Source organism: Canis lupus, chromosome 1 (assembly GCF_003254725.2).
Source record: "Canis lupus dingo isolate Sandy chromosome 1, ASM325472v2, whole genome shotgun sequence".
Lineage (NCBI taxonomy): Eukaryota > Metazoa > Chordata > Mammalia > Carnivora > Canidae > Canis > Canis lupus.
In genome coordinates, this window is record NC_064243.1 from 2818056 (window position 1) to 2830549 (window position 12494).

The following is a 12494-nucleotide window of genomic DNA, read 5'->3' on the forward strand; positions in this document are numbered from 1 at the left end:
GAGCACACCAGAGACAACCGTGACTTGGAGGCCAGGTGAGCACAGAGCACATGGGGAAGAAGGCAATGAGCCATCAGCCCACCCAACGCTCACACCCTGGCCTTATCACACCCCACAGACATCAAGTGCCAGCCACGTCACAGCGCTAAAATGCTGTATGGTCAGTACAGACAACTGCACATTCTTAATCCCAACGTTTCACTTGTGGGACATGCTAAGAAGAAAGGATATTCCTAGGATGACGGCACGTACACAGTGGAAGGTGCACTAACCCGCCTGTCTTAACACTGCGCTAGCTCCACAGGCGTGTGGAGGGGTACGGCACTCCCTAACTGCTGCTCTTGCTCAGGGACACACGTGGATGGAAAGCACTCATCCATCAACGGGGAATTATGGAACCGAATAGGAGGACTTCCATGTCATCCCTGGAACCAAGGCAGATTTGTGTTTAGTACCATATCCGTCCACGACAGACACCAGCAGAGGGAAAACCAAGTGGACCATGACACTGTGAGGCAAAAGGCCTCTGTCAAGAAATTATCATCACAACCTCCACGCATGCCTGGGGTGTGGTGACTACTGAGGTAGCTTCCTTCTCTGCTCCTCCTGCATCTTTTCCCCGAGAGTACATATTGCTGTCATAGTCAGAAAATAAACTAGTTTTAAAAGTGATGTGTACACTCATCTATCAGTCCTCTAGCATCTGGCTATTGAACCTCGAATCAACGATGGGCAGTACCTCCTCCTTCGGCCTCTCCTGTTGCTGACACAGCAGAGGGGACGGCCTGGTGCCTCTTCATGTGCTTCTTACAGTGCACTGTGGTCCGGAAGCCCTGCTCACAAAACGGACACTTGTAAGGCTTCATGCTCATGTGCGTGGCCATGTGCCTGGTGAGGCTGCCATTGGTCGTGAATGAGGCGTTGCAAACACTGCAGCTGAATGCCTTTACTCCTGTGGCAACAGAAACAAGGTTAAAAAAACATATTTCATTACTTAAAAGCAAAAGTAGTCAAATGCAAACAAAGATATTTTTGATAAGCCACAAAACTGAAGACAGTTTATTGCCCTGGTCTTATTTTAAGAATATGGAAATAGACACAGAGTCTTACTACTAATTCACTAGTGGAATTAAGGCCACGAGAGCATTGCTCTAAACAAGTGCCAGGTTCTCTCTGCCCCTCCATCACTGACACTTCAGCTACATCGCACCACCACGACAATCAGCCACGGCTCCTCATCGAAGCTGTGCAGGCTCCCCTCTGCTGCAGGGAGTTCCAGCTGGCCCTCGCCACACCTGCCCTCTGCCCATCTTCCTGTGCCTGCGACCACCAACTGTGACTAATCCTACAGAGCAGAGCCTGCCCTTGTTCTGTCAGTATGTTTCTATTTTCAAATGAAGCCTTATACAGAATACACGGGTAATGAAACATACATTACCCAATAAACATACTGAATTTAATGAACAGATAAAAGTAACAGATTTAAAACTGCAAATCCTGTATCTGATAATGTATTGAAAATTCTTTAAACAACTCAACAGTAAGACTGCCAAGAATCTAATGTAAAATGACACAGGATTAGAAGAGCTGCTTCTCAATACACACACTGTAGGAAGTTCCAAATTGTCAGCCCCTAGAGAGGTACAAATGAAACCCATGAGTAGATTCCATGGCACACTAAGGATGGTCATGGGAGAAGGAAAAGCAACACCAAGTGCTGAGCAGAGCATGAGCTGGGAACCCTTGTCCATCACGGGTGGACAAACACAATGGTGCAGCCACTGTGGAAAAGTCAGATCAACTCAAGGGTTTACACTGAGTTACCACAGGACCAAGCCACACATGTTCACAGCAGGATAATTCCCAGGAGCCTAACGATGGAGACTACCCAAACGTCCAATGACAGATAATGGAGGAATAAAAGGTGGTCCCTCCACACAAAGCTACACGAAGGAACGAGGTGTTGGTGCTGGCTACAGTGTGGAAGAACCCTGCACACATGCTCAGGAAAGGGAGCCCTATCTGCATGTTTCCATTTATACGGCATGTCCAGAACAGACGTTCCACAGAGATGGAAAGCTGCCTAGGGCAGGGCATCGAGGCAAAATGGGGAGTGTACCGCTCACAGGTACAGAGCTTCTTTTGGCTATGATGGAAATGTTCTAGGATGAGGTGGCAGTGACGGCCACAACCCTCTGTGAAAATCCTGGAAACCAGAAGGCCCCCGTGCCAGGCAGACAATGACCTGTGTGTGTCTTCTCGTGAGACTTGAGGACCCCGGAGGAAACAAAGCCGCGTCCACAGAGCTTGCACTTGTAGGGCTTCTCACCAGTGTGGGACCGCACATGCTGCTTCAGGTGGCTAGACTTCTTAAAGCCTTTGTTGCAGTACTCACACCTATAAACACAGCACAATTACAAGGGTGACATCGGAGACTGGAGGAACACAAACAGTCTTCACCAGTGATCACTCAACAATTGGGCCCAAGTGTTACCACAATAGGGTGTACTCGCCAACATCTAAGAAATTATCAAATACTAGCAATAATAATTTGTTGGATCAAATTCTGCTCAAGGTATCTGTAATCTTACATATATTTTATTATTTCAATATCAGCAAATCCTACAGCAATCCCCCAGCAGGCATTTTATCTGATAATCAGATACTAACAGGAGAAAAGTTTATTATGTACTCATTTCCTTACTAAGCCATACAAAACACTGTGAAATCTTCCATCACCTCAGGGTCAGATTCACTCCCGAGTGCAGACACTTGGAAATGCTAACTCATATACTCTTTAGGTTTATAAAATACTTGACAAAACAGATTCTCCTTTTTTTATGGACATGCACCCTCATGGCTTTAAATATTAGCCTATATACTGAGAGCTCCCAATTGCGTGATTCCAGCCAGACCTCTCCCCTTAATCCCAACCTGGTATGACGAACCTACGTGACCCCTCTTCTCAAATATCAACCCTAACGACACAAAACCAAATCTTGGCCTTAGCACCAGGCCTGCTCCCCCAAAAGTCTCCCCCTTTCCAGGGATAGTATTTCTTCCTTCCAGTTGCTTGGGTCGAAGTCCAAGAAGTCATCCTTAAACCTCACGTCCTCTCACACCTCTACCTGTTACAAACCCCATGGGTCCTACCTTCTGGCCACTCCCCGGGATGGCAACACCTGCCTCTTCCATCAGCAGCCCACATAGTACCTGGCAGCTCCTCCTGCTGCCTCTTCCCGCACAGCCCACAGCAATATCACATCTATGGTGCATCTCCCTTATTCATTTTGTTCATCTCTTTCCACTAGAGTGCAAACTCCTGAGGACAGGGGGTTTTCTTCTGTACAGCCCTAGTGGTTGGCATATCATGGACTATTAACAAATGTTGAATAAATGTATGAATGATGCAAGCCTAGAAGGCCACAAATACCTAAGCAGATGTCACAAAGGAAGAATCCTGAAAAAACATGTGATTAATTGCACTTAAAAGTATCAATGCTAAATCCTAATTAAACATTGGCAGGAGAATACTTGCTCAATAGATGAAAGTGTAAATAAAATATCAGGACAGTCGCAGAAATCCTGAAGTCCAGCTGTGTGTATCTCCCTCAGCATCCATGGATTCCCCCCAAATGAGGAAGCGTGGCTCTAACACAGTTATATTTCTGCAAATTCAAGATGATCTCAGGATGACACACTTCCAAAGGTAAGATATCTGCTGCACAAGAACACCAGCCCAAGGAACTCAAGATCTTGCATGAGGGACAAATCCCATGAGCATGTGAGAAGGTGACTCAGCCTCTCAAACACTGTTCTCCTCATGACATTAGCAAACCTCAGCCATTCTCAAAAACCTCAATTGGGACCACCTGTTTGAGGTAAGACAGCTCACCATTTTTAAAGCGTAACTATACAGTATTTTTTTGGTTAAATGGCTTCGGGAAAAAAATCATTAGACTTTCAGAAGTATTTTAAGCAAATAAAAAAATTATTACAATGTTATGGAGCCAAGACTATCTCCATAAAAACAATACTCCTCTTGCTTTTCAGATGATGTGGATGCTCGCATTCAGTTTTGTAAAACCACGTTTGTCTTATTCCCTGTGCGTGTCCTGGTCCTGGCGTCCTGAGGCAGCCATCTATCTGTCAGCCATGTCCTTCCAGCGTCCAGATCACACATGGCACCTAGAAGGCATGCAGAATGCAGTGCCGAACAAATGGCTGCCTGAAAGACGAGCAGCTGCATTTACAAACTGTCATTGCAAGCACTGTGCCTTGTGCTTGTTACGTATAAAGATGACAAAGAACCCTGAATGTGGTTTAACTAAAATATGGTAGCAAGGGCTTCCAGGGTAACAGGAGACTGCCTCGGAAAAGGTGAGTTGCACAGGCTGTGACCTCCTCACCTTGGTCCTCTATCAAGCTGTAGAGATCTTGGCAAGCTCACCTCTTTGGTCTCAGATCCCTCAATGATAACAACAAGGGAATGATAATGGACCTTGTTCACAGCGCTGCCTGGGCAGGGGGAGGCACACGCTGCACACAGCAGTTTGTTCAGCAGCGTCCAGCAGCGCCCAGACGCCCTCCTACCTGTAGGAGCGCCGGCTCTGATCCTCCCTGTCCTCCAGGAATTGTGGACGTTGACTCTGCAGCTCCAGTTCCTCCTGGGATGACTCCTGGATCAGACGAGTGGTCTAAAATTTAAGAAGTATAAAGAAGTATAAAGAAATTTAAGAAGAAGTATAAAGCAGACTACCTGAATACCTATAAATAAATGCAAAACAACTAACAACTAAGGACATGAATGTTTATAAATGCAGATTCAAAGGAGAAACTTATTTGGTTAGGTTAATAATAAAAGTCTTTCATACCTATTTTATTACTTATTTTCTATTAATTTGCTTTGATACAAAGTTTAACCAAGTATGAAATTGGTCTTTCCTTATTTTTTTATACTTCTTAGTAAGAGATTCCTCACCTGCTCTACTCTTACTGAGAGTGAATCAAAGTCCTACTACCTCACTTGTCAGAAAACCACAGGGAGAGAAAGCATGTTCCCCGCCTCGGGAGAAATAGCATGCCCGTGGGGAGCAGTCCTGTCAGCCCCATCCCTTCCTGACACAGGTATGGCAACCCAGCTGCCCCAGCGGGAGCTGAGTAAAGATCTAGTGCAGGATGTCTGACTCGTCCAGAAAGTACTGATGCTCACAGGACAGAGGGGAGCTGACCTTGAGAACATGCAGAACAGGCCAGGACTGAACAGCAAGAGCCTACCTGTCATGGCAACTTGCTCACCTGACTTCTGCCACGAGCACCCTGGGTGCGTGCACAGCTGTATTCAGAGGCTCTGCAGCGAAGGGCAAGCCACCACCACATGGCATGCTCCCCACTGCCCAGATTCAGCATCTAAATGACGTGCTTTCTACTCTACGAAAATGTGCTCTGAGGGTCCAGGAGAAGCTACCAACAGTGGCCCTGTTCTCTTTCAATGGTGGCTTGTAAAGAATGAAAACAATTGATTAGAGGCGCCTGGGGGGTGTTAGTTAACACCTTCAACTCAGTTCATGATCCCAGGCTCCTGGGATCGAGCCCGTATCAAGATCCCTATTCAGCAGGGAGCCTGCTTCTCCTTCTCCCTCTACCTGCTGCTCTGCCATCTTGTGCATGCGTGCACGTGCGCGCTCTCTCTAATAAATAAAATTTTTTTAAAAAAGAAAACGATTGTCCAATCATTTCCATGTCTATTGAAACTTTCCCAAAAATTGGAAAATCAAAACCAAAACCAAAATTTAGATGTTTCCAACTAGACTGAGTGGAAATTTTAAATCATGTGTTTGAATATTTATTTTTAGTATGTCAGCATTCTTAGTATTTTCATGCTAAGGTTCCACATTTAAGATTCCACCAATAAAACCATTTAGGCCATGTCACTAAAGCAACATAATACCCCTCATATTTATTACATGATGCTTTACTGACTTTCCTGACTTATAACCCAAAGGTAAAATCTTATGTCATGGGACTTAAGTCTTTAAGTAAAATATAAATGTTTGAAGGGAAAAGACGTGTATGTGAGCATCTCAGCCTCCCAGATGATACAATCACCGTGGCCACAAAAAGTCAGCACATCCTTCTACATAAGCAGAATGAGCATGAGTACAGTGACAAGTAAAACAGAATGTGCCAGCCAACGACAAGCGCCCCTCCCATGGACACTCACTACGTTCATAGCGTCAGAGCTAGGGACCTGCAGTAGGTTCTGCTGATGGAAGCTGGTGGATAGGGCTTGAGATTCCAGTGTGCTGGAGTCCTGTAGCTGCTGGACGGGTGCAAACGGGGTTGGCTGACTATACGTATCAGTCACGGTAAAGCCTGAAACAAGACAAAAAATATGAGTTTGACAAAAAATACGACAGTCACACCAAAAAAAGACCAAAAAGTTGGCTTTACAGATAAAGATTTCTGCCTTCTGACTTAGAATCAGGGTTAGCTTTTCCCAGCAGGCCCTAGGAACGTGTACCCACAACCCTGTCGCACAGGCTCCCAGACAAGCCGGCCATGCGCGGCTTCCCCCACCCCTACTTCTATTCAGTCACTGTCTCAGCCACAAACGACATGCAGATGGTTACTACAGGTACTTCCAGACAACCCGAGCCCACCGCAAACAGCACACGCACATACATACGCACACGCACACATGAGCAATCCAGGCCAAAAGTTATCGGCTGAAATGATCAATTTCAGAAGGGCCTGAAAACAAACACGTAGGCTGCTATAAAATCCAGCCGCCCCCGGAGCAGCTTGCCTCAATGCCCACAGGGGGCCCGTCACTGACCCTGCGACAAGCCAGCCTGTTCGAAGGACTGCTGTGCTGGCGCCTGCTCCTCAAACTGGTCCATGTGCCCTTGCAGAGCGGGCGGGGCCACGAACCTGTCTGAGATAAAGATGCAGACAGAAGGGGAGTCATCGATTTCCAACAGTGAGATCTACCACTCTGTCCAAAAGGATGTATTAGTGAGTTTTCAAACACTAGCTTCCTTATTTTGAAAAGACAATAGGGTGGCAATTTATATATATATATATATATAATTTCATTTATACATTCATATTTTAATTTATTATTATAAATAATTTACTTACTCATAATAAATTAAATAATATTAAATAATGTGACTAATAATGTGTTAAATATATGTCTATATATATATTTATATATAAAAATATATATATATTTATATATAAAATAAAAAAATATATATATTTATATATAAAATATATATATATTTATATATAAAAATAAGTATATAATTTATGTTTTTTATATATGGGGTATACTTAAGGCATTATCTCTGTACTTGGAAAATATCACTTCACAGTTTATAACTTAGACATTTTTCTGTAGGGAAACACGCTGAGTACAATTACATTCAAGAAGTATTTAAAATCTTGTGGCAACATAGAGGATAAAAAGCACAAAATCCTGCTCACGGACTACACACATTTGGGATTTCCATCACACAAACAGTAAACTGGCCAGCAAATTGTCTGTTAGCAGGCATGTACGAGACAGGGAGCCTGTGCCAGACACAAATCACTACATCCCCAGGCTCACTGTCTACACTAGAGCCAACATCTTTCTCCACAAGATTCCATCGATGAGGACAGCAATGGTTGGATCAGGGCCTGACCCCACTGCAGACAGAGACAAATGGCTCACACACCCGCACAGGGCTGTGAATCAGACGTGCGGTGTGTGATGACAGAATGCTAGTGACCAGACAGATGTGTAACGTACTGAAAACGAAAGCTATTCTCAACATATGAAAGGAGAAGAGTAGCCTACAAAGAAAGCGTGTGTGGAAGGGTCCTATTTCTGTGATTCTCTATCACAGCAAACCCGCGCGGGCGTACACACATGGCACAAACTGTGCTTTAAAGTCAGAGAGATACCAATACAGACTGGAGTGAGCATAATCAGCTGCAAAACCATATGATTGTTGTAAAAGTTAGAACTTCGGAAATATTTGCCTTCATCTGCTTCCAGAGGTTGATGTGTCAACTGCTGACCAAGTCCCGCATCTTCCGTGCGCACGACCTGCTGGGGCTCCAGTTCTAGCATGGCCTCGGGGTCTGTGGTGCCTGCCGCCGCCGCTTGCTGCAGCTCTTCGCTCTCAACCTCCACCTGCATGTGTGTCGAGACGTGCATGCTCTGCTGGTCCACAGCACTGTCATCTATCGAGGAGGCTTGCTGATGCTGCTGGAGCTGCTGGGCAAGCTCGTATCTTCAAAACATCAACGACAATCCGCACAGTTAGGTGCTGTCAAAATTTACTCCCAGGAAGTACTGTTGTGCAAGCCGCAATTTATTAGATAACATTTTAAGAAAACTATTTCATTTGAAGCCATGGTGGCAATCCAGTTGAAATTAAATGCTATTAATAACTCTAAAGGAAAATCACGTTCCCTTAACACAGGGGCTTTCACAGATTATAGGGACATGAAAGCAGCAAAGAGAGGATGAAGGACAACACACAGCAGAATATTTAAAATTTAAAAAGAAAATTAAAAAGATATGTTTCAAAGTAAAGCTGTCCTAGTTCAAAATTAAAACTAAAACTCATTCTGCAATGAGTTAAAGTATACAGAAAAAGCACTGAACAAAGTAAGATAGCACCTTTACAGATGGATTTCAATATTATAAACAAATGTGATGCATAGATTGGGGGCAGAGTCCTATGACCTGCTGTCCCTCACAGTCTGGGGCCACAGACACCATATTTGACCAACGATCTATTGCATGACAGAACCCTGACTAGGAGGCATATATGTGGCTACTCCTAATTTCTGCAAAACCATTATTCACATTCATATTGCTGTTACATATAGTAGATATGTCCAGTACATTTCCATTGAGGTCAACAATTTCCCAAAGTAAAAAATGAACAATAAATTCAGTGAATGAATCAAAGAACTTTAAAAAAGCAGCTCAATTACCTGATTAATAGGCTGCAGAGTACCTGAGACATCAACGGTCTGTTCCCCTCTTGAAGATACCAGGGTCAGACGCAAATACACTCCACCATCTGCCTGATTCCAGAATCTTATGTCTACTTAGAATTCCATTCTTAGTTCCAAACAAAATCTTTCTTCTTCATTTTCTAATATCAAAAACAGTCACCCCTCAACTACTGTTACTGAGGAAGGGGAAACAAAAATGTAATAAAAATAGCCAAGTATTAAAACATACATCGTGACACCTTTACTATGATGGTGACTGCAAGGGTGCCAAGATGTTCACTCAGGGCTTCTTCATGACTCCCCAACGGATGGGAGGAGACTGTCTTGTGTGGTAACTGATAGAAGCTTTTTTCCTATACTTGTACTACTTTCTATACTTTTACCTTTTATACTTATTTTTAATATAAGCGTGTATGGTATTTTAGGAATTCCTAACACTTCGAACAAAGGGATGAAACACTGAAGCGCCTCGCTGCTTGCAGGTGGGTTCAAGAACACACAAACTATAGGAGAAGAACACCCAGCAGCAGCCAATGCAACACTTCACCTAATAGAGGTGACCTAGCCAAAAACAGCTGACCTACTTCCCAGAAATTCTACTACTTGGCTGCCAAGTCCATAAACTAGGCCTTCAGCGTGGACTCCCACACTACCACGGCGAGTGCACGGGCTTAAAAAGCCCTGAATTCCTGATAGAGACAAAGTATTACTCACATGCCAATGGGCCAGGTCATGTCCCAGGTCAACCCCTCTCAGCATGTACTGCTCTTAGGCACCTAGTATAGCAATCAGGGAGCACAGTACCCCAAACACCTAGGCACCAGGAATTCCCCAGTACAAATGCTTGTGAAGCCATCATTTCCTCCATAAAATGCAGGAAAGTATAAACTGGATATAAAACTGGCAAGAGTCCCCCACAGTGACACCACCAATATCATACTCCAGCAGTTCCACTTCTCAGTGCACGAATCAATTATGCCAAGATCAAAGACAATTCTTTGTCCTAAGTGCTTAGACATCCAGAGGGATAATACCAAACAACTATTTCTCACAGTTAGCTTATTCTACCATTTGGGGTTTGGTTTTGTTGGTAATATCAGGCAGAGATATCTGGGTTAAAATACTGCCTGGAAGTAAATTTTCTGGACCAGAAGGTTTAATATTCTCTTATGGCAGACCTAGTGACTCTTAGTTTCAAAGTTACCTTATCTAGGCTTTCCATTACAATACAGACTCCTGTGGCATCACAGAAACACCCATGAACAAACTCCAGATACAGCCAGTGTCTATAAGGGCTTCTAAGCTCACCTTCATTCAGAGATGAGATGGCCTTCTAATCAAGTAAAAATGTAACTTAATTTTAACGATGGATTTATATGATAGCTAAAACATATGTTCTTAGTTAACAACACAGAATGATCATTCAGATATGAATGATTGCCTAGAAATCCCAAGGTTGACTGACTAGGATTTTCCTTTTGGCAGTCTTCATGACCTAATTATCCCAGCCATGGTTTATTTAGCGTTTCAGTTACTACTACCTGTTTTAAGAGAACTTAAAAAGCATCTAGCTCAATATAGACTACTTCAATATTATATTAAAAATAAAAGCATTAATGTTCTAGTCTGCAGCTCTTAACAGATTCTTAGACAATGACATGAAAGTTTCCTGAGCCCATACTCCTCAAGCTAGATGGAATAATACAGGAATTAAAGACAATTATTTCTTAAAAACACTGTCTACCACCATCTGGGAATTACAGATTACTAAAAAGTGACCATCAGAATTATACCTACCTATGGGTTTTCATGTGCTTTTTGCAATTTAGTGAGGTCTTAAATGTTTTCTGGCAATAGGGACACATATAGGGACGAAGGTCATTATGGATACCCATATGTCGCCGTAAGCTACCACCAGTAGTGAAAGCTCCATTACATATCAGACACTTGAAAGATTTTAGTCCCGTGTGCGTTCGGACGTGTGCTTTGAGCACTCCTGCAGAAACAAAGCCTCTTCCACACTGAGAACATTTAAAAGGCTTTTCACCTGTATGTGATCTAAAAAGAATAAAAATTTTCATGAATAAGCTTCTTACAACTTTATAATGCTTTATACTCTATTGTGACTGGTACATTCTTTCACTTGGGCACCACTTTCTAAAGCTAAGCAGTGAGAACACCCGAGATTCAGAGAGCTCGAGTGACTTGCCTGAAGCCACACAGGGAGGGGGCACACAGCGGAGACAAAGCTGTATCGCAAGCCTGCCCCTAAGTTCTAAGCAGTTTCATGACATTTCACCATCTCTCGGGACCGAGTTTCTGCTTTCTTTCCACTGTTGCTAGCACGCAGCATTCAACTTAATGCTGATGAACACAACTGAAACACTGCTTAAGTAATTGTAATGCAACAAACCAAGTACTTTTCTGACACGTCCTAGAAACTGCAAACACTGAAATATAAGAGGGGTGTACGTAAAACTCAGTGACAATTTCTGGGTAAAATATTATAATCATGACACTAAAGAATGAAAACATCAGTCACCAATAAATACTTTGTGGTCAAATGCGATATTTTAAATACCAAAAGCTGACACTACCATCGTTAAAATTTCTACAAGTCACCAGCTCACTAAGTCACTGTATTTGCTCTACATTCCCATTTCTGAATCTGTTACCTTACCTGATGTGTTGTTTAAGGTGGCAAGATTTTTTATATGCACGATGACAGTAAAAACACTTGTACGGTCTATCTGCTTCATTTACAAAATTATTATTAAAATAACTTTGAAAAAACTGGTTTCTTGGAATGGGCTGGATAAGACCTACAAACCAAAAGAAAATCAGGAATAATTCACTGTTAATGCTACTAAAAAAGTTAAATGTCAAAAAGCAACTGCTTTCCCCGGAAGATGAAGGTTTTGAGGAATTACAGTCTAGATTGCAGTGTTGCCGCTAAGTGCTATCTTAACTGTGTTAGGTATTGGCTATTTTTTAAAAGCCCATTGGGAAACACAGTTAATATAAGACAGATATTTTCCAACACAAGGAGTATCTGTATGCTGCAGTTACTTCCTTTGGTCTTAGAGCCAATTTTTAATGGATTCCTACATTTATTGGCATGGAATCTAAATAAACTATATCCAAAATGTAGGTTCATCAGGATAGTAAATCCTTTATTTGTTCAGTATACTGTTTCTTAAGCACCATAATAAACTCAAACCACAAATGGTCCTAACATGATCTTTTGTCCTAAAAAGGAGTCAGCTTTCCCATAGCCATTTTATTAAAGGATTATCTGTGAACGGCAAAAGTACTAAGTATGAGTATTTAATAGTATTTAAGTATTTCGGGTTTTACATACTTTCAATAAAGGAAGAATCCCCTTAGGTTGCCTATGTAATAAACATGTCTTGATCAAGCTATTGAGTTCAAAACGCAACTCAGGACAAATGTCCACCTGAGCCATTTGAATT

The 12494-nt window shown here is 42.7% G+C and overlaps 1 protein-coding gene across 7 annotated transcripts in view; it reads right to left on the minus strand.

Moving 5' to 3' along the window:
- The window catches only part of ZNF236 (zinc finger protein 236), a 104070-nt gene that overhangs the window by 33638 nt on the left and 57938 nt on the right, over positions 1-12494 (minus strand). For all 7 annotated transcript variants that reach the window (XM_025421968.2, XM_049111673.1, XM_049111668.1 and 4 more), the window contains 8 exons: positions 11702-11843; positions 10819-11079; positions 8032-8285; positions 6839-6937; positions 6224-6375; positions 4594-4697; positions 2246-2397; positions 740-952 (listed from right to left, as the gene is read on the minus strand). In XM_025421968.2, the coding sequence (XP_025277753.1) occupies positions 740-952; positions 2246-2397; positions 4594-4697; positions 6224-6375; positions 6839-6937; positions 8032-8285; positions 10819-11079; positions 11702-11843 (1377 nt within the window). The remainder of the gene's footprint in view (positions 1-739; positions 953-2245; positions 2398-4593; positions 4698-6223; positions 6376-6838; positions 6938-8031; positions 8286-10818; positions 11080-11701; positions 11844-12494) is intronic.